This window comes from Stenella coeruleoalba, assembly GCF_951394435.1.
Source record: "Stenella coeruleoalba genome assembly, chromosome: 16".
NCBI classification, from domain to species: Eukaryota; Metazoa; Chordata; class Mammalia; order Artiodactyla; family Delphinidae; genus Stenella; species Stenella coeruleoalba.
In genome coordinates, this window is record NC_137162.1 from 64,680,717 (window position 1) to 64,704,344 (window position 23,628).

At 36.0% G+C, this 23,628-nt stretch overlaps 2 protein-coding genes across 16 annotated transcripts in view; one reads left to right on the forward strand and one right to left on the reverse strand.

The window, feature by feature from the left end:
* CTNNA3 (catenin alpha 3) overlaps positions 1-23,628 on the forward strand; it is a 1,677,393-nt gene that overhangs the window by 692,300 nt on the left and 961,465 nt on the right. The window lies entirely within an intron of this gene.
* The window catches only part of LRRTM3 (leucine rich repeat transmembrane neuronal 3), a 181,587-nt gene that overhangs the window by 100,770 nt on the left and 57,189 nt on the right, over positions 1-23,628 (reverse strand). The window contains exon 3 of one of the 2 annotated variants that reach the window (XM_079899795.1): positions 9,192-12,972. The exons of the other annotated variant lie outside the window; for it this stretch is intronic. Within the exon in view, the coding sequence (XP_079755921.1) occupies positions 12,901-12,972 (72 nt within the window). The 3' untranslated portion in view covers positions 9,192-12,900. Of the gene's footprint in view, positions 1-9,191; positions 12,973-23,628 lie in introns of those variants that run through there. 2 annotated transcript variants of the gene reach the window in all.

The following is a 23,628-nucleotide window of genomic DNA, read 5'->3' on the forward strand; positions in this document are numbered from 1 at the left end:
TAGACTTTCAAAGCAAAAGTCTTCCTCTGAAATCTTTTTGTAGAAGTCAAAATTTAGGGCTTCCTTTCAGTTCAATGACCTAGTATTGATCATTAGTCAAATAAATGGTTGAGACACAGCCATGGCTCCACAACCAGAGCTTGGCAGATGGCTTTTTTTTCTTGTTTTTTTGGCATCAAAAAGCAGATGACTAAATTCGTTTCTATTAGTCAAATGAGAAAAATGGTTTGATTAAATGTGTCCAGAAATATTACCTTCACTCAATATATGTTAATTATTTCCTCAGAATATTAGCTCTTTGAGCATTTTTAAAATGCTCAAAATTTTAAAACCAATACAGTCCTCACTCGTGCAATAACAGACACATGGAGGGTGAAATCTCACAACTTTAGTGCCTGAAATTTCCATTTTATTCTGCACTTTGGCAAATGCATTGCAAATGTAGGTTAAAATAAACCATTTTTGGACAGAGGTAACACATGGATCTATTATAAAAGAATTAACCTCTCAGTTTGTATCGGTTTTTCCATTTAGCTAGCCAGCATCTAACTAATCTCTAAGGGGCTAGGACCTCAGCAGTTAAATTCCATATGAGGGCACATACGTGCCTGATATTTGCGCTGGTTATCAGGTATGTTAACAGAGTTTATTTCAAACAAATGGTATGAATAGGCTCTACAGTTAACTAAATTTTGGATTTGCATGAGTTAAATATAGGTAAAATATTTCTTTACTGCAGGACTTCTAAGAGCCTTTGATATGCTCATAAATTTAGGGAATCCTCAGTATTGGGGATAGAGTACACAAAGCTTCCCCAAAGTATTGGATCTTAGAACCGGTCCACACTCTCTTTGGTATTTTTGATAAATAAGTTGCAAGACTGGTGTTCTCTGGCACATTCTTTGGGAAACACTGGTATAGGGCTTGAAGACTCAGATAGCATTTGAGGCTCTCTTTATGACAGGAGAAGTTGAAAATTACTCAGTATGAGGGTCAAAGAAGACACCAAAAAAGGAAGGGAATGGCAAAAATGGACAGTAAAGCATGAACATTAATCTGGTTTATTTCTCAATTTTATCTCAGCTTAGTCATAGGCACAGGCATTGTGGCTGAATAATTGTGGCAGCACGTTTCTACATGCATCCCAATGTGAAATGAAGTCACTGTGACAAGATGCACAGAGTATTTGAATGGAGAGGGATATCATAATTATAGTGTCACTCTTTAAGTATTGCAGCTAAAAGACTGATTTGTATTAGTGGCCTTTGAACAGAACCATGGCATTATAAACAGTATCATAATTACCATGCAAGCAACGCTGCATCTCTTGATTGTATTTTATTCAGTAGCCACAAGTCTCATTAAGGGTATATTTTAGGCATAAGAACCTTGAGCCTTATAATGTTTAGAATAATAATTATATTAAGTTTTTATTCTAACTTTTATTCCTATTCTACTTAGCTTAAAAATTGTTTTGCTTAAAGATATCTGTAACCAAATACATGATAAATAAAAACTAAATATGTTTATATGTTTGACCCATTGGATATGTATGAAATGTGGTCAGTGATTGGAATTTAAAAAATATTTTTCTACAGTAACTTAGTACCACGTTAGCCTGTTTTTAGGAAACAAGATGTACAAACAAGTAGACATCCTGAAATAAATGTCCCTGTACTGAGCTGGCCATTGGAGCCATTAAACAGAGCACTGAGACAATTTACCTTTGTCCGTTTTGTCAAAGGCATAATGTTAGACTGTCATAAATAAAAATTTTTAAAGGGTTTTTATTCTGCTTCTCAACCATAGATACCATACAAATTGAAGTAGCTCTTAACTACAGCTTGAATTTAGATTCAGATTCATCCTTACAGGAAGTATTAATTTTCCTATTATTATTTCAGCTAAGTATTAAAAACATCTCTCACTTTTACAAAAACCTTTTTATCGATGTAGAATGTAAACAGTGACCTTAGATGACTTGTACTGCTCTGAGAGTTAGTAGTTACTTGAAGTTATTTGTCTACTGGGGCCTTTGGCAAAGGCTAAGGAAGTTTGATATTTGAGTAGAATGTTATAAATAGGAAAGAATTACTTATTATCTTAAAAAAGCTACCTATTTAACCATTTTAAAGAGAATGTGAGGAAAATTCAAAAAGGAAGATGTAACTAATTGACTCCATTTCAAGCTGTCAGAGAGCTTAGAGATAATCTAATACAACCTTCTCATTTTTTAGGTTAAAAAACTGAGTTGCTGAGAGATAACATAGCTTGATACGGTCACAACTCGGTAATGACCACCTCAGAACCTAGATCTTCAGACATCAAGACAAACACCCGTTTGTGCACCCTCTGCTTCTTCGATTTTCATTTCCTAGCCACTGAAAAGCTCCCATTGAAAGAGAAATGCCTGATTATAGAAAGGGTAGCTACAGGGATGATGGTGTTTCCTAAGATTCTTGGTGATGATGACAAGGATAAAGCTAAAGAAAATGAAAAGATACAGCCAGTAGTCATTGGGAGGTTTCTTTTTTTTTTTTTTAATAGCATCCTTGTTTTTTATATGCTTTAAAATAATATGAGTGACAAAGGGTTAAGCTCCAAAATCTACAAGCAACTCATGCAGCTCAAATTCAAAAAAACAAACAACCCAGTCCAAAAATGAGCAGAAGACCTAAACAGACATTTCTCCAAAGAAAATATACAGATTGCCAACAAACACATGAAAGGATGCTCAACATCACTAAGTATTAGAGAAATGCAAATCAAAACTACAATGCGGTATCACCTCACACCAGTCAGAATGGTCATCATCAAAAAAATCTACAAACAATAAATGCTGGAGAGGGTGTGGAGAAAAGGGAACCCTCCTGCACTGTTGGTGGGAATGTAAGTTGATACAGCCACTTTGGAGAACAGTATGGAAGTTCCTTAAAACGTTACAAATAGAACTACCATACGACCCAGCAATCCCACTACTGGGCATATACCATTAGAAAACCATAATTCAAAAAGTGTCATGTACCACAATGTTCATTGCAGCTCTATTTACAATAGCCAGGACATGGAAGCAACCTAAGTGTCCATCGACAGATGAATGGATAAAGAAGATGTGACACATATATATAATGGAATATTACTCAGCCATAAGAAGAAACGAAATTGAGTTATTTGTAGTGAGGTGGTAGGACCTAGAGACTGTCGTACAGAGTGAAGTAAGTCAGAAAGAGAAAAACAAATACCGTATGCTAACACGTATATATGGAATCTAAAAAAAAAATAAAATGATTCTGAGGAACCTAGGGGCAGGACAGGAATAAAGACGCAGACGTAGAGAATGGACTTGAGGACACGGGGAGGGGGAAGGGTAAGCTGGGACGAAGTGAGAGAGTGGCATGGACTTATATGTACTACCAAATGTAAAATAGATAGCTAGTGGGAAACAGCCGCATAGCACAGGGAGATCAGCTCAGTGCTTTGTGACCACCTAGAGGGGTGGGATAGGGAGGGTGAGAGGGAGACGCAAGAGGGAGGAGATATGGGGACATATGTATACACATTAGCTGACTCACTTTGTTGTACAACAGAAACTAACACAACATTGTAAAGCAATTATACTCCAATAAAGATGTTAAAAAAAAAGAATATGAAATCTCTGGACTGTGTCAGTGGATAGGTGAAAATTACAATAGGTGAATCAAAGATCACTCTTTTTGTGAACTCTGAAGATGATTACAGTTAACTACAAATAAAGCCTATATATTTAATGTGGCCCAGTGGCTTAAAAATTTTTTTTTTTTAAATGTGATTGTCCTGGATGTTTTCCTGACAAGCTGTATGTAAACCACAGTTTTGTAAATCGAATTATAAATACAACTAGGATCCACTATCTAGAGTAGTCCTGTGGTAACTTCCTCTGTTAAATGATTCTTTTCAAAGTAAAATGTTAAACACTAAATTTATCTGTTTGTAATGCTAGATAGTTATTATATATTAGACAGTTCTTTCTTTTACTGAGAAAGTATCACTTCAGGTTGGTGAAAAAGTCGATATTCTTCTACAGTTTCCCCACATCTGTTTGTGGCTTCCATCCCCCTTTCCCCACCCTTTTATCCTACCATCCCTGTCTCCAATTCCTACTACATCTTCTTTTGAAAAAATTGGTAATAGATTTAAATGCATCTTTTATTTCAACTATTTTTCATCTTTATTAAGTTATAATTGACAAATAAAATCGTGTATATTTAAAGTATACAATGTAATTCTGCCCCTGCTTTTGATTTTAGATAAATTTCCATGAGCACCTAGGTTTCTTGAAGTGAATTCACAGCCCAGCATTCATGATTTCACTAGTCATCCATTAATTTATTCAATTTATACCCTTTTCTTACACTCTTCCTTCCCAACCTCCTCTCCCCACATTCTTATTTTATTTTTTTAATTCAACAGAAGAGTTTGAAAGCTGCTGTGTCAGTCGTTGGTCACCTTCCAGCCCATGTGCATGAGTAATTAACTTTGGCTCGACACACCAAAATTAAATTCTCAGATTGCCTTAGCTTTAGCAAAATTGCACTGGCATTCTTTTCTACTCTTCATGATGCATTCCGCATAAAATTTTATTGTAATTGTCAGAGTGTGGAGGGTGCGGGGTGTATTCATATTAACTGACTTTACAGCGAGAGTGCTTCTATCGCATCCACACATCTAATTCAGTTTAATTCATTGGAAAGAGGCCTGTAATGGGAGGCAGCAGATTTGATTCGTATTTCTTGGATAAATTACATAATTTCCCAGATTCTTTATAGACACAGGGGTTGAATTAGGTTAGATCTTTAACCTTCATAACCTAACTTCATTAGGTTAATCGTTAACCTTCATAATTCTGTGATTACTGAACTGGGCTTATACTCAGTTAAGTGGAAGATTCTGTGTAAGTGGGTGTTTTTCTGTGATAGAACTAACTAGGTAATAGTCAACATCATCCCACTGAGCAAGTCGGCTTAATTTCTCCTGCAATTTTAATCTTCCTCTGCCAGTTCTCTGTCAACTCTCCTCAATCAGCTGTCTTGTCTATTCCTTCAGCAAGAGTTTCATAAAACCATTCCTACTTCAATTCCTTACCCATTATTTATGTAAGATTGTTTTTGTAAATCTGTTCCAAATGGCTTAATTTCTGCAGCACTTAGTAATTTATCTAAAGATTCATGTAAATGCTTCTCCTAAGATCATATAATAATCTTAAAAGCTGTCCTCAGAAAACCAGCTGTAGTCATCTGTATATATTTCTATATTAGGGTCTTCCAGGGTTGTTAGAAATATGGAGAGAATGCTATCATGGTAATTTCCATGTATATTAAAGCTTCGGTAGCTTTAATTGCAGAAAACAGCTATCCCAGAAATTGAACTGTTAGTAAGATAAATGCATGCTTTGTATTAAAACTGACAGAGCAGTGACTGACTGAGAAAATCTTGTCACTGATCTAAAGCCAATACAGCAAATCAGATGACCTTCAATGCCTTTTAATTACCATTTCTGAATAGGTTTCTGTTACTAGTGAAAGAAAAATTTCAGGAAAATAAAACCAGTAATACTATACAAATTTGAAAAATTGATGGTCAAGTCATCTCTGTCAGTGATGTGAAATTCAACTGAGCTAAAGTGATAAAATACAGTGAAATGCCAATATCTTTTGCATGAAGACTTATGAAATATACATTATTCATTTCCACTTTCTACCTAAGGTAAGGCCCATTTCATCCTAAACTAACCCAGATATAGTTTTTATGTTTCCAGGAGCAACATTTATAGGTTGGCATTTAATAGGATTTATTTTATGACCTAAAAGGAATGTTATCTGATCACTTTTGTAGTCAGATAAGAGAGTGATTGAAGCTAGATGAATGAATTTTATTGCCTAATTATATTCTGATCCATACTGGCCAGTAATACCCCACTTTTCTGTGAATTTAGTGCAAACTGATAATATTAATTTAATTATTGGATGCTCGTCTATTCCAAATACTTCAACTATATCTTTTTTTTTTTTTTTTTTTTTTTTTTGCGGTACGCGGGCCTCTCACTGCCGTGGCCTCTCCCGTTGCGGAGCACAGGCTCCGGGCGCGCAGGCCCAGCGGCCATGGCTCACGGGCCCAGCCGCTCCGCGGCACGTGGGATCCTCCCGGACCGGGGCACGAACCCGCGTCCCCTGCATCGGCAGGCGGACTCCCAACCACTGCGCCACCAGGGAAGCCCTATATCTTATTTTTTATAAGTTCTAAGTTTTCTCTGGGAAATGTTAGCCAGAAGGCCAGAGGTAAGTTCAGCTTCCACTGTAGAGTCAGAGATGCCATTATTTCATTAATCAATCTACATTGTAGTACAGTAACAAGTTATTCAACTAAGAAATTTGAAAGCATCAAATAATACTGAAAGAATAAAAATTTTGATTATTAAATATTTGGATGAAAATCATCACTTGAATGGGAGAAATTAAAAGTGGTACAAATACCTTTTCTCAAATCATAGAGTTTTCTGAATTTCTATAGTGTTCCAGTTTTATAAAGTTCTGCCCCACATTCCAATTTACCATAACTAAAATCTTCAAAATTATATTTCTACCTTAGTGTCTTATTTGCACAGAAAAATTTCTGTGTGACAGTAATATTTTGATATTTAGTTGAGACTTGCTTTGTGGTATATGTTCAGGTTCGAAGTTCATGATATAATTGAGTAGAATGTGTGTTCTCTAATTGTTGAGTGCAAGGTTCTCCATATGTCCATAGCATCAAACTTTTAAATTGTGCTGTTTAAATCTAAATTTGGCTCGTTCTTTTTGTTTCCTGATCTATCAGTTACTGAGAGGAGTGTACTGATATCTCCTTCTATTATTGATCTTTGACAATTGCTTTTTCTACAGCTCTCCAATTTTACTTTGTATCTTTGATGCAATGTTATTATTTACATATGAATTTGGAATCACTGTATTTACCACCTGAATCATTTTTTATTGTTTGGTAGAAACTTCTCTATTCCAGTGTCTTTATGTGTCCCACTTTCTTTTGTCCTTATCTTTTACTGTTCTTTTATTTTCATCTTTTATGTGTCATTGTATATTTTAGTTGTGTGGCTTGTAAAAAGCGTAAGAATCCAATTTACAATATACAATTTGTCCTTTAACTGACAAATTTACTCCCTTTGTATTATTCTGATTATTAATCTATTTTGATATACTTCTACTATTGTACTTTGTGCTATTTGTGCTACTCTCTCTACACTTTTTTGTTATTTACAAGAGATGCACTTTTTTAATATTTTAATTTTATTGGAGTATAATTGAGGTACAATGTTGTATTAGTTTCAGGTGTCCAGCAAAGTGATTCATTTATACATATACCTATATTCATTCTTTTTAGACTTTTTTCTCATATAGGTTATCACATAACGTTAGGTAGAGTTGCCTGTACTATACAGTAGGTCCTTGTTGGTTATCTATCTTATATATAGTAGTGTGTGTGTGTGTTCATCTCAAGCTCTTGATTTGGCAAGATATGGCAGCAAATTCCAGGACTGCCTCTGACTTGGCAGGGTATCTCTTACAGATGTGCGAAGGGCATGAGGTATAAGACTATTTAAGGAGGTATTCAGATAGCAAACCTGTCTAGGAGAGAATAGCCAAAATTGGGAGATGGTTTCCTAATAAAGAGGGAAGAACATTCAGAACCCTGAATTTAGTGAAAACGATGTATAGGAAGAGTGGTAAATTTATAAATAAACATTAAGAGATATATTTATGTAAATGGCAGGCATCTAAATGTTCTACAGGAGCATTATGAAGAAACAACAGTTTGGTTTAAAATATTCTATATACGCTTCAGAAATTTTTATTTTGTTTTATTTGTTGCTCAGGGGGCACATCATGCTTAAGGTGCAGGTTTTAAAGTCAAATCTAATTGAAATTATTTAATAAATTGATTTTTACAAACAAAGTATTTATGGTTATTTGGCAGTAAATGAGTACTTCCTGTTTAGATTGTATCGCAGTTATATTTGTTTTACCTGACCTCAGCCTTTGAAAAGAGGAATAGGGTAAGTTACCCTTGTAGTAACAACAACAGGAAATTAGACCCCCAAAATGCTGAAATAAGACAAAGGGTCTTTTTGCTAAATAGTACACCAAGCAAGGATGAAGGGGCTCTTTGATATGCAAATCATCGTCAGCTCTTATTCTTGCCACCACATCTAAATGTTTTGGGAAATTGTGACTCTGTTAGTATTAATATCAACAGATCTAGAACTCCCCTTCTGTCAGGCAGCTACATGACTGGCTTATTCTTTATGGTCTTTTGCATTTAATCCAGAATTAGAAATCTTTATGTTACAAGCCAGTAATGTTCACAAAACTGAATCACAGACTTTCAACTGGTGGATTGTTCCTGGATGTTTACAGGTGTTAGCTAAAAGGAATTGTTAAGAATTACCGTGTTTAATAAAATCACTGTAGGATAAAATATTCAAATGCTACTTTAGTCACTATTTTTAAGTGTGCCTTTAGAAAAATTTTCTTCCAATAAATAGAGCAAGCAGAAAATCTGCATAGGTTCTGATTAACTCAGGTAAATTCATAAGCAATTAATATCAAAATGCATTATTAAAGTAGCTTATCTATGACAGTAATAGCATGAATGGAAGTCTTGTTCTTTTTTCTTTGTTGCACAACTAGTACATTAGGTAGACAATTGCTTTGATCCAGGATGTATTTTTAAATTTAAACAAAATGTTTCTGATAACATCTCTACTAGTATTAGGAGAAACTCTAAGTAGGTAGAAGGTCATTGAAGATCTGCCTATCATATCAGTCTCCTTGGAACCATTAAACTCCATTTATCAACAAAGCTTTGAGATCTGCTTGTGCAATGAAGGATTTTAGGTAATAGACAATAAGATAAAACATAGTGAAGACATAAGTAGTTTTCAGGCTAGTAGAAGAAAATACAAAATATAAACAAGTCGGTAAAATAAAGCATATTGAGTTTATTTATAAATATATTTGTAGGATATAGTAGCAAGGTAATGTGAAAGGAGTTTCTAAGCTTATAGGGTACAATGACAAAATAATGTAAACCACTGAGCACAATGTCTAGCCCATGGTAAGTACTCCATAAATATTAGTTACTATTATTTATGGCACAAAGATGGGAGTATATAATTCCATGCATAGATTTCAGGAAGGTTTGTAGAGGCCATGATGCTTGCATGGGACCTTTAGAATGAGTAGTTCATTAGGATCTTGCAAGTAGAAGGAGCAGTGTGAGCAAAGGAATGAATTAGTGGGTCTAGGTAATCTGGCGTGAATAGGTAGCAGGCTGAGGAAAGTCGGAGATATAGGCAAGAGGCAGATCATAGAGGACCCTGTAAGTCATGTAAGGATTTGAACTTTATCCTGCATGAACATTTATAACCTTTGAAAGATATTAAACAGTTGGGTAATTTGCTCTTCTGTGCATTTTAAAAAGATTATTTGGTGAGTGCTTGGAGAATGGATTAAAGGAGGTACACCTATCAGCAGGGGGTCCAGGTAGGTGACTGTCACTATGGTCCATGTTAGAGATGATGAAGATTTGAACCAAGGCTGTAGCAGTGGGTATGAAGAAGAGAAAACTGATCACGTCATTAAAGGAGGAGATGGTGTGTAACCCCCTGGTTTGGGAATATCAGTTAAATGTGGGAAATAAGAGAGAAAGGTTTTCAGTGACACCCAGTGTTCTGGCATAGAGGCCTGGGTGGATGGTGGTGCTATTCACTGAGATAGGAAATACAAAAGGAGGAACAGATGGGGTGAGGGTGGGAATCATGAGTTCATTTGGGGATTGCTGAGTTTGCGGTGTTTCTGTGACATTCAAGCACTGATACCTCGGGGGAGTTAGAAGCATGGTGACAGATCTTGGGCTCAAGATTTAGATTTAGGAATTAATTAGCATGCACTTGGAGCAAGAAGAAAAGAACCCTAGGGAACACCAGCACAGAAGGGGCAGAAAGAGAGACTATGTGGAGGATTCCATCTTGGCAGTATCTTTTAGTGTTAGCTAAACTTCTGTTTCCCACTTTTTCCTTTATGGTTTCCTAGTTTTACATGTCATGGTGTAACATTCTGCAGATTTCAAATTACTTATACAGTGCTTGGAGCTTCTCACAGGACTGGTGTTTTATAAAACTTTTTTTTTTTTTTTTTTTTTTTACAATACATACAACTTTTTCTCATACAAAGGACTGTGTTTGTAACCTGTAAATAGTATTGAAAACAGCGACATTGTCATTAGGCTATTTCTTATCTACGTTTCAGAGCTTAGAATGTTTTGAAATTCTGTTTGTTGGTAGAGTCATGATTTTGACAGCAGTTTGATGGCAATTTTGAATGCATGGTGACACAGTGTGTCAGAAGCTACCCATCTTGAAACACGCAAAATTGAAATATGAATCTTAGTTCTCCTCAGTACTTACCACTGTTTTTGTGTCATTTGGTGGTTTTTTATTACTTAGGCTGCTTTTCTGCAGACTTTTAGAAGTTCAGCATGCTCGTAAAACTAAGAATTGTAGACATTTGTTAACTGAAGGTCTGAAAATAAGAATGTTCATGGATTTCTCAGGAGACTTAATGCTGAGCTTTACTCCATTTATAAAGTGAGCTAATTTGTTCCTCACTGTAATCAATGTAGTAGTTAATTTAAACATTATTAGTTAAAGGTGTGATTAGCCAAGGCCAGGCAAACACACTTTTAACTTCTTTAAATGTCCATATAAAGATTAGAAAGCATTTTTCTTTCTTTTTTTTTTTTTTTTAACCACTGAAGTAACTGGATATGCTGCTTCTTTACATTACTTAATGGTTTTTACATAGGGGATTCTCGCTATCTGTATGATGATGGCATTCCACTTGACACATAAAAGCTGCTTGTTTCTTGGAGCTTAGCTTAGTTCAGACCGTTTGACCTGGCATGGTTAAGATTTACAAATGGAAAATTAAACTTTCTTCAGTGCACCTTTATTCTTTCAAGCTGTTAACCATTCAGCAAGTTACATTGTCCTGAAGTATCTGGTCATGTACCTGGAGCTATAGGGAGATATAAAACAGTTAAAATTTTGCCCCTGAAGAGCTTAGCCTCAAGTAGCAAGGGAAAAAAGTCATTAAGTTGCCTAAGAAAAATCAGATCAAAGAGGTATATGTTTGTAAAAAGAAATTATAAATCTTAATGAAGGACATAAAAACCTAACTAAATTTGGGAAACAAAATATGTTCATTGATTAGAAGACTAAAGGAAATAAAGATGTCTATTTTCTCCAAATTATCTGAAACATGAACTCATTAGGGAAGGGTATTTGTCCATTTTGTTCATTTATGTATTAGTAGCACCAGAACAGTACCTACCACGTAATAGGTACTCAATAAACATTTGTTGAATGAATGTTACCTGAAACTCTACTCCAGATCCTTAAAAGATTTTTTTTGGGATGCAACTTAACAAGTTGATTCCAAAATTCATAGATTCGTAGATGGAAGACAAAATACCAAAATGATGTTGAAGAAGCATAGTGAAAAGGTCAGGCTTGCCCTGTAAGAATGTGGCAGACTGTATTTCCACATATGGCTACAACACTGTCTCTCTTCCCACATGCCTTTTAGCAATGTAACGTTGCTACTTCCCCCATCAAGAGGCAGATTCTATTTTACCTCCCTTTGAAACTACTGGACCAATATAACAGGTGACTTTGAGTCACTTCTGAGGCTGGGCCTTAGGAGGTCTGCAACTTGCAACATGTCTTCTTAGCTCCTCTTTGTTGTGCTCCACAAACAGCCACGTGGAGAGACCCACAAAGAGGAAAATAAAGGCTTCTGGTTGACACCCCCAGCTGACCTGACAGCCAGCACCAAATGTCAACCATGTGAAAAAGGCTGCTTTGGAGCTCTTTGTTGTCCCAGTGCCCAAGCAGATGCCCCAGGAAGCAGAGTTTTGTGAGTACCCAGAAATTCATGAAAAATAATGATTTAAAAATATCCACTGAGTTTTGCAGCAGTTTGTTTTGAAGCAATGGATAATTGAAACACCAGTATAAATGTTTATTATAAAGCTATGATAATTGAAGCAGTGTGATAATAGTGCAGAGACAGAAAAAGCATCAAGTTGAAGAGAATAGAGAGCCTTAATGCAATCCTGACTCATAAGGGCCTTGGTGTATAACTATGTAGGCATTAAAAATTGAGGGGAGGTAGGAAGAATGGAATAATTAATAAGTGATAGATATCCACAGAGAAAAATTAAAAATAGATTGCTATTTCATGCAATGAACAAAAATAAAGTGCATCAAAGACTTAAATGTGATCAACAAAATGTTAAAATGGTGATAAGAAAATTGAAGAAAATATTTCTATAACTATGGGATAAAAAGAATTTACCAAATAAGGCATTAAATGTTAAATGAAAAGATTGATAAACTGAATACATTAGAATTTAAACTTCTGTGTAATGAAATGTTGCCATAAACAAAGTTAAAAAACAAGCCACAGACTGTAAGAAGATATTTGTAATACAAGGAATTGACAAAGGATTTGTACCCAGATGGTATTATGAACTCCTAGAAACTAAACAAAGAAACAAACAAAAGAAAAAGCCTCGAATAACTTATGTAAAATAGGCAAAGGATATAAACAAACAATTTACAGAAAAGAACAAATAAATGTATGATAAGATGTTCAGCTTCACCAGTTATTAGGAAAATAAAAATTAATAATGAGATTACATGTCATAGCCATTAGATGTTAAAAATTAAAGCATGATAATACCAAATGTCTAGGTGGTGCAGAAAGTGAAACTTTTATTTACTGCTGATTGGGATGTAAATTGACCTTAGTTCTTGGGAGAGCAATTTGGCAACATCTGGTAAAGCTGAGGAAGTCCATATCCTAAGTGTTGATGTACCTAAGGAGAGATACAAGGATATGTTGCTGCAGATTGGTTTATAATAGGGAAAACAATGAGAAATAACCTCAGTGTTCTAGTTACTGTGAAAAGGTCAGTCTGGCTAGGATGCGTTAAGTGGGGGTGGGTGGGAAGTGAGACAAAGACAGAGTTGTAGAGTTCAGTTTTGGACCAAATTGAGGGTCAAGACTAGAGATAGAAGCTTGGTAATCGAAAGCATTAAGATTGTACTTAAAGACAGGTACTGGATCAAATCAGCTATCAAAAAGATGTAATGAAAGAGAATCTAAGATACTGAGAGGGTAATATGAGGGCTAGCAGCCAACAGAAGTGGTTAATAGATGGCCTTGTTTTCTAGAATGAGGAGAGTGTCTTTGGTATAAAATAATCAGAACTGATGAAATAAAAGTATTTGAGGTTATCGTGGCAACTGTATAACACAGGTGACTAGAAAATATCCTACACATGGTACATTATATCAAGTTTAAACAGCACAGCATTCTGACAAGTGTGATTGATGGTGGATAAAATATTTTGTTTTCACTGAGTCTATGAAATATTTACTTAGTGATATTTCAAAATGTTCAAATAAGTGCTTTTAAAATATTTCAAAAATCAAAATAAATGGAGAATGACATAAAAATGACTATTACCAGTTATTTAATTTTAATACAATTTTCTTAGCCTATTGATATTGATCAAATGTCCCTTTTAAAAGAAGTATTATCTCCGAAGAGCAAACTACTTTCTGGACATTGGCACATAGAAATCTATGTTTTGATGAGCAATGTGCAGAGCATTTAAAAACCAATAACTGGGACTTCCCTTGTGGCTCAGTGGTTAAGAATCTGCCTGCCAATGCAGGGGACACGTGTCTGATCCCTGGTCCAGGAAGATCCCACATGCCACGGAGCAACTAAGCCCGTGCACCACAACTACTGAGCCTGCGCTCTAGAGCCTGTGAGCCACAACTACTGAGCCCTCGTGCCACAACTACGGAAGCCCGTGCGCCTAGAGCCCGTGCTCTGCAACAAGAGAAGCCACCGCAATGAGAAGCACAGCCACCGCAACGAAGAGTAGCCCACTGCTCGCCACAAGTAGAGAAGGCCTGCTAGCAGCCACAAAGACCCAATGCAGCCAAAATTAAATTAATAAAATAAATAAATTTATTAAAAAATACAACCACTTCCTTCAAATGATATCAATTTAAAAGATAAAAGTTTAGAAAACTTAATACAATGGTGTTTTAACTTCATTAAATATTTGAAAAAGTTGGGAAAACTTTAAAGTGCTGTTCATGTATAAAACCCCTATGTATGTGTTATAGAATATCTATTATTCAAGGTCATAGATTATTTTCTGAGGGTTTTTCTGCAGGATATCTTGTAAGACTTTTAACACCAGCGAGTATTTGTATCACTAAAATATTTAATGCATGCCAGTTGACTATTCAAAAAGCTTTAAGTATTCATAGGCATAGTGACACTGTGCTTGCCCCACCATGCAAGGCAAATTAACTAGATTATACTTGATTGACAAGAACTGACATGATAAAGATGCCCATAATTCTAGTGAAACTTCCATCGAATGGAATGTCAACATTGGAAAGGGACAGTTTTGGGTTACATAGTTCAATCTATGAACATTATCATGTAGTCATACATGATGTTATACAAATTCCAGATTGTCCAAATGAACCCTAAAGAGTTCAGTGTTAGCTGTGCTATAATTATGTAGTATCCATGGTGGAGTGTAGGAGGAGGACACTTATCTGATGCATTCCTGGCTCCTAACTTGCTGTGTTACCTTGAGTAACACTTGGTCTTTCTGTTCCTCAATTACCTTGAATGATAAATGCAGGTATTATAGTAGATGATTTCTAAGTCTTTCTGTTATTCTCTAGGTCTCCATGTACAAATAATCTAGGAACAATCCATGTGAAACTTCTCTGGAACTCTGGAATAGTTTGGTGACTAGAAATTCCAGGCAGAAAATATTTTCAACAACTGTACAGTTTATTCTGTATTTCTTGAAATCATGAAGTAGTGGGTGGGTTGAGGCTCTGTGCATCTTTCCTATTTGAGTGGAAAAAAAGGATGCGGTTATTGAGAATGGTGGTGGCCTGAAACAGTAAGGCCATATTTTCTGAGTCGCCTTGCTGGGCCTCAGAACTGAAGGGTGGTGGATGGCTGCTCTAGATGCTGGGAGGCAGTGGAACTCACTGGCCCCACTTCATTATTTTTACCAGGGAAGAGAACCTGACTTGGTTCATGAAACAGATTCAACTGGACAGCAGAAACAATCGGACAGTAGCTCAACACTGTCACTCACAGCCTGTCATACAAACTCATTGAAAATGGAGACTTTGTTAACCCATTTCATGTTGAGATGGGCTTCCTGCAGTCATCTGTTTTATGTTAGGATTATTGGTGTGTCTTTCTCTGAATAATATACTTGTTCCTAAAAATGTGTGTATAAACCAAGGTATTGAAATGATTATTTTGATTTTTAAATTCAGTTCAACAAATATTTATTGAGCACTAATTAAGGGTCAGGCACTGTGCTAAATTGTGGTACCATTAAACAATAATAATGTCATTTCTCTTCTTTGAGATTTTACATTCTAGTAGGTAATAAAAAAACTCAATGCTATTGCCTGGTTGGGCTCAGACCAGCAGCCAAATATGAAAAGCTCATTTAAAAACCAATCTAGAGGTAAATTCTTTTAAAATGTAAATAAGTAGCCTTATTCTGTACAAATTATCTGTTGCGTTACGTAAGCTACTCACATATGTATGCAAAGCCTTGTTCAAAATGTGTATCGATCTCTTGTATGTCAGCTAAGTAGATGTTTGAGGTGATGCATGTATCAAGCTAAATGTATTTGACAAAACGTACATGACATATAACCATAGTACAGCATCTGCAGCACACATTTTATTTCACAAATGAAATGAAAACAAATTTAGCCATTAAATTAGTCTAACTCTGTTTCACATAAAAAATATAACCAAGAAGCAAGTTTTTGAAAGAATCATCTTTCATATTCAATGATATGCCTCTGCCAAAAATGCTTGTTTCTGTGGACTTTAAGGAATAAGTTGATATGTATTAATAATGTAAGAGGTTTATGCTGTATTCTGAAATTACAGCTGATTAATTCAAGAGTTAAGTATCAAGCTTGAAGAGGACCCTCTGCCAGCCCCAGTGGGAGAGAAAAGAGGGGTAAGATCTTGGCATCACCTTCAAAAAGTTTTTAATCCAAATCTCTACCTGATTCTTCATTTCTAGTTGCTAGACAAGAGCCGTTAAAGTGAAGCAGATAAAACGCCCAGAAAATGTGAGGAAGGTGGAAAGTACTTTTTACTTCCACGAGAGGTAATGAGGCTGACAGATGAAAGGTTAGAAAGGGATTTTTTTTTTTAAGTGAGAGAGAGAACTGAGGTCTAACCTCAGGGAGCACCTTGATATGTAAGGAAATGAAGAGGGAGATGAGCCAGCAATGGGGTGGTCAGAGCGAAGAGGTGAACCTGGTCATTTAAGGCTGTGTGTTGGGTGGGAGGGCAGAGTTTCAGGGGAGATTTATAATTATCCATCCATTGTAAGTGTTGTTATTGGGAATGGAGATTAAGTAGGAAAACCAAATTTCACCCATCTCCTTTTCCCTTTTCTGTGGCCTTATTTTAACTTCTAGTACTGAGAGGAGACCTAATCAGACTGCAGAATATTTTGAAGGTTTTTAAACAAGAACTGATATTTTTGGAAGTCAGAAGCACTGATGTAACATGGTAAATCATAATGAAAATATCAGCTTGTTCACCATGCTGTAAAATCCTGCATGCTAGTCTGAAAATGTATTTATCTTCAGAATAAATACACTGACCACTGAATAAAAAACACACAAGTATCCAGAGGTCAGAGCTTTCCAAGTTAGTAAGAATGACTGAGTTTGTAGAGGAGAAATAGAAAATATATACTTTAGTTTTAGATAAATATCTGTGTAATAGCTAGAAAATCATTGTGTTGACTCAAATGTTGTTTTGATTTCTATCAAATTTCTAGTCTATATTAAATTAGTAAATTTCAAATGATCTGAATGCAAATAAACAAAAATTTAAATATAATCTTCTCAATGACCTTATGAGGTTGAATTATTTGGGGTATCATTTATACATATACAAAGATACTTAGATCAGGAGATTAGGGAACCTGATCCAAGTTCATGATGCTAGGAAGTTAGGAGGGAGTTGGAAATTTGAATTTAGTTTCTGTCTTCAGAGATTGTGCTATACTATACTATACTACATTGGCTCTACTACCCTAAATAAAGCACGCTGAATTATTGATTAAAAACTTAAATTATATTAAATAAATTTGCAAAGCTAATTACACATTATTATATTCTAATTCTTTATAATCTGGTAACCCATGTTTGAGACAATGGAAATATTTGTTAAAAAGACCATTTGATTAATATAAAAACTTGATTTTTCCAAACCTGCATAAAAAGGATAACTTTAATCTATTGGAAAAAATCAAATTTTAAAGTCACTGCTTAAATCTGGATCAAAATTCAGTTTTCAAAATATCCAAATTCAGTTATCATGAACCAAAATCACAAAAATGAAATAGGTTTGAAACCTATTTTGCCAAAGTCTTATCTATGTTCTATTTTGCCAAAGTCTTATCCTATGTTCAGTATTCTAAATTCGAAATGCAGTGGTTTGTCTTTGCATAGAAAAATAATGATCTTCCAAAGTTAACTTTACAAAGTTTAAGGACCACACATTTCCTCAGTGATTTTTGGCAATGAGACAATGATAACTTGGGTGAATTTTCATGGCAATGAGGTGAAAAATAACTGAATAAGTCTTTTTTCTCAGAGTCAAATAGAAAACAAACAAATCAGACAGACAAACAGCAAACAAACTTTTCCTGAGCATCTTCATTTGGTCAGACCCCAAACCTCAGCAATATCCTTGACTCCTTTCTTACCCTTCAGCCTCATGCTCTGCCACCAGGAAGTCATTTCCCTTCTACCTTGAAATATAGATCCACAGACTCTGACCGCTTCTCACATCATCATCTCTCACCTGAATTAATGCTATACTCTTACAACTGGCTCTCTAATCCTGCATTGTTCTCTTGTTAAAGTGTGAATTAGATCATGTCATGTGTCACTTTGTGGCCACCTATCTCGTTAAGAGGAAAAACTGACTCCTCACAACACACTGCTTCCCTTTGTTATCAGTGCTGCCTGTCTCCACTGCTCACAACGTGCACACGTTGCTCCAGACACCACGTCAGGGCTTTTGCCCTGGCTGTTCTTTCTGTTCAGATCACTCTTCTGGAAATTTGCTTGGTTTCTTCTCATTGCTTTCTTTACATCTTTGCTCAGATTTCAGCTTATTAGTGAAGCCTACCTGACCTTGACCTCTTCCTTACATGTAGTCATTCTGAGGACAGGAAATTTAGCGAGTTGCTTCACTGCTGTATCCCCAGTGCCAACAGTAGGTGTTCAATAAATATTTGTTGAATGAATAAATGAGTGGGTAGGGAAATAAATGACTATCATATGTGTCATTTAACCTCCATGTTAACTCTGACATATGTGGCACGATCTCTCTCCATTTGATAGTTACGGTAAATCAAAGGGGTCAGCTTGATAGCCATGGGGTTGTAAGCTCATTATAGTTGCCTATGAATAATTCACTCCAAAATCCTTGTTATGTGAAATAAGATCATTATATGCCAGTCTCCTATAAACTACAGACTATTTCCCCATTAACAATTAGATATTTCTGTGTAATTTTTTTAAATCATAGAAGCGTTGCTAACCTAATTAATTCAAGAAATATTTATTGAAGGCTTAAATATATACAGGCATTAATTTAGTCTTTGGGACATAGTGATGAACAAGACAGAAAAACCTGGAGTTTTACAGTTAGAGAAACAGATATACAACTTAAGAAGAAAATATTAGAGTTGTAAGTGCAATGCAAAAATTTAAAAGAAAGTGATGTGACAGGGAGGAAGCTGATCTTTCTGGACTGTATATTTGGGCTCCCTTGCCATTGGCCTCTGGTTGTGTTTGACCAATGGGAACTTTTGACAGAAGATTTGAGAACTTAGGAAAGGTGAGGGCTGCGTATATATACTCCTGGACCCTCCTCGCCCGGTCCCCACTGATGGGCAGTGAGCGTTTTCCTCTGTCTAAGGCCATGTTCTTGTTGGGTGAAACTCTCCATACATTTTCATGCTCTGAGTTTTAGGAACTGCTCCTTCCCTTACTCTCTCACCCCCAGGGGTAGTAACCACTCCTCCTTGACTCCTGTAGTGCCTATTACATTATATCTTTATTCCCTAATATATATTATAATAAATCAAAATTATATTACTATAACAAATAATCCCCTTGTTAATTATACTTATGATTGCATCTTTTATTTCCTACCCACCCATGATTGATAAAGGTGGTTAGGCAAGGCCTCTCTGATGAAGTAATAGATGACATGAGTCTTGAGGAAGGCATCCATGAGGAGAAAATTTAGAAAAGAACATTCTAGACACAGGCAACATCTGAGACAAAGAAACTAAGATGGGATGACCTCTGTATGTTTGTGGAACTGAAAGATTTTGGCTCAAGTGTAGTAAGCAAGGGGAACGTCTTATAAGAAATAAAGGTGAGATCTAGACAGGTACCAGATCTCTGACTTTGCACCAATGTCCCCATTGTACTGAAAAAGCAAAAACGAAGCAAGAAGAATATATCAGTAAATGATAATATTTTGTGTGATGTGCCTTTACCTAATTTTGTTTATTCTGTGAGGAGTGAAAGGAAACTTACTAAAAATAACATATTTACATTTTCACTTTCCTCTATTTGTAGCACATTTTCTTAAGTCGCATAAGTATTAACAAGAAAAAAAGGCATAAAGGAAGTAAATAATTAATAAGGTAAAACATCTGCAGGCTATACTTTCAATGTACCGTAGTAATATGAAAAGGAATCATTAATTCACTGAGAAATAATTTGAAGATCAAGTTTATATAGCAGTGTATTATTTTTTTTTAAATCTAACTTCATTTCTTTCTTCTGTTTGTGAGACCAAAATGACTTCTTGAGAAACACAGATTTTGTTTCCTTAGACTTACCTTTCTTTGGTTATCTCCTTTTCTCTCATATTTACATTTAGACAATTTCACCTGTCTTCTCCATGCAAGAAGAAGTTAACTCCTTAGTCTTCTTGCCTTCCTTCTTTTTCCCCCTTTCTATTATTTATCACTCTATTTTATAGTACTTACATATTCAGAATAATATATGCTATTTTCTTAGTGTCTCTTTAGCAAGTTGATCAACTCTTTTCTGGATTTTTAGTTCTCTATCCTGGTAAGTGAAACCACATTCTGAAGGAATGTTGTAACTCTGAAATATATTAATCTCTGGTCAGTATGTTATCTTGAGCTAAAAAAGTAGTTTTGGTAGTGGATAACACCTAGAATAATTCCTGGCATGTGTTAGGTGCTCAATAAATATTTGCTGATGGAATGAATGCTTGAGAACTCAGTTTCCAGTGGTAAAGAGATGAGACTTAATACTACCACTTACTCTGTGGCATTGGCAAAGCTATTTAGTATGTCTAAGCCTCAGTTACCATCTACTATAAAACTGAGGTAATAATAGTGTCTACCCTTCAGGATTGTTTTAAGAATTAAATGACATAATGCATGCAAAGGGCTTGGCACAGAGTCTAGCACATAGCAAGCACCTAAATGTTAGCTATTATTATTATTTTTTAATTAATTAATTAATTGTTAATTTTTTTTTGCGGTACGCAGGCCTCTCACTGTTGTGGCCTCTCCCGTTGCGGAGCACAGGCTCCGGACGCGCAGGCTCAGCGGCCATAGCTCACGGGCCCAGCTGCTCCATGGCATGTGGGATCTTCCCGAACCGGGGCACAAACCGGCGTCCCCCGCATCGGCAGGCAGACTCTCAACCACTGCGCCACCAGGGAAGCCCCTAGCTATTATTTTTAACAGTAATTATTTTGTAACCCAAGAATAGTACATTTTTAAAAGATAGTAAATTTTAACAGTAAAATTTTACCAGGATTTATTTATGTATTTATTTATTATTTTTTCTTTTTGTGGTACGCGGGCCTCTCACTGTTGTGACCTCTCCCGTTGCGGAGCACAGGCTCCGGATGCGCAGGCTCAGCGGCCATGACTCATGCGCCTAGCCGCTCCGCGGCATGTGGGATCCTCCCGGACTGGGGCACGAACCCGTGTCCCCTGCATCGGCAGGCGGACTCTCAACCACTGTGCCACCAGGGAAGCCCTACCAGGATTTATTTATTGGTAATTTTTTTCATCATTTATCAGAGACGTTTAGAGATAGACATTAACTTATTAGTGAGTAAGGGGGTAGAAAGTATAAATCTCTTTCCACTTTGAGACATAAATTAAATTGTACCGTATCTTTTTCCCATATATAATTTATATGTTCAAGAGTAGTGATACTACTTTTTTTCTAATTCGTGAATGGCATAGTGTTTAGACGAAGAATGCAGCTATCACCTTGATCCCAACTAGATTAAAAATACTGAATTTATTATTTTTTTTATTGAGGTATAATTGACATACAGCAGTATATTAGCTTCAGGTGTAATTTGTTTTAAAATTAGATCTATTTTGGCATTATTCTTGTTATTCCAGGAGTTAACTTTGATGCCAATTAACTAACGTGTGTTAGGCGAGGTTTGTCAAAAAAATCTGAATAATCACCCCCAATGTATGTGTATGTGTGTGTGTGCGTGTATACACACATGCAACAGAACTCAGGAATATTAAAGGAACACATTACTCTTAAACATTCAGAATTCTCTATCTCAAGGAGACAAGCTATTACTTTATAAAACCGTTCTTTACTAATAACTCCTTTCCACCTGCACTTGGTTCATGAAGAGATAATGTCAATTCCATCAAGCATAGATCTGTAGATTCACTGTAACACAGTGCCACTTCTTGGAGCAGGTAGCAGTATTGCCTTAATGAAATGGAACAGTCTTAATAAAATCGTGAGTTTTGGACCTAAGAATTATCTAGGAACACTTTACTTTTTTTTTTTTTTTTAATTTTTTATTTATTTATTTATTTATTTGCGGTACGTGGGCCTCTCACTGCTGTGGCCTCTCCCGCTGTGGAGCACAGGCTCCGGACGCGCAGCCTCAGCGGCCATGGCTCACGGGCCCAGCCACCCCGCGGCATGTGGGATCTTACCGGACCGGGGCACGAACCCGCGTCCCCTGCATCGGCAGGCAGACTCTCAACCACTGCGCCACCAGGGAAGCCCCGTAGGAACACTTTACTTTAAAACTCTCATATTTTCTTGTATACCTATGATGAAGTAACTTGCTTAAGTTTACAGATCTTGGTAGTAGAAGAGCTAGGATAGAATCCAAACCTCTTTTTCCTTGGGCACTGTTCTTTTTACCAAAAAAATAAAAAAAAAGTGTGATCCTTGTTTCCTGGTCCTGGTACCCTGAAATCTTCCCTTAGTAAGGTCAGATCTGTCTTTGCTGGGTACCACCATGATGTTCCTACTGTTTTAGACAGGATTATGGATGGAGGTGCTTCTCTTTCACATCCCTCTTCATCAGTGTACATCTTTGGTTATTTGAAACATCAGGCATTCTCTCTCTCTCTGTCTCCACTGAACGGACGATTTAAATGTAATTTCAGTCCATTCTATTTTGTCTCTTTATACAAAGGTCATTCTATTTTGTCTGTTTATACTATGACCTCTGAGGATTTTTTATTTTTGGTATGTATATGTATACTAGACTATATGTTATCCATAAAGATCCCAGAATGCACAGGGATAGTGCGAGGTAGGGAGTGTGGAGGGAATCAGTATTCTCACTATACACTTTCGTAAATTGAGATCACATTTCTCTAGGTATTATAGGTTCTATTTCCTAACAGCATCTTGGGAGGACTAATAAGTATAGGGAAAATTTACATCGCTATTTCCCAGAGCTCATGGGGAAAGTTAAAGGAAATATGTTCTCATAAATATAGCTGAGTTAATTAAAAGCCAGTACAGCAGCCAATACACAGAATATTTTAAGAAAAAGAAATGATATACGATTTGAAATGCCAGATATAATAAAAAAAATATTTTATTTAGGAAAAATATATAAAAAGATATCATAACATTGCTTATATTTGGTGTTGCTAAGTAAACAATATTATGATTCTGATGGGAATACTCAGAAAGAAGGATTTTCTCCCTGTATGTGTAATCATGGTGTTTCCTAAAGTTTCCATGAAGAGCAAGGAGTTCTTACTGAAATTTGTAAATAGGTTAATTGAAACAAAGTTTTCTGTTTTTATTAAGGTACATTGTGTTGGTATGAATATTTCTGAAATTAATAAGTGACTAGTAGCTTATTTTATACTAATATACTAGTATTAATGGCCCACAATTTATTTTCTCCCTTTCCATTTTTCCTGAAAACTGTATGCAGGGAAAAACTACTCTTGCTGTGGAGACAAGGTAAAGTATCCATGCTCCCCTCCACTTGAGCTGCTGTTCTTGGCACTGGGCCTGGGGTTGATTGGCAGAATAGACCCCTCAGCAATTTTCCAATTTTT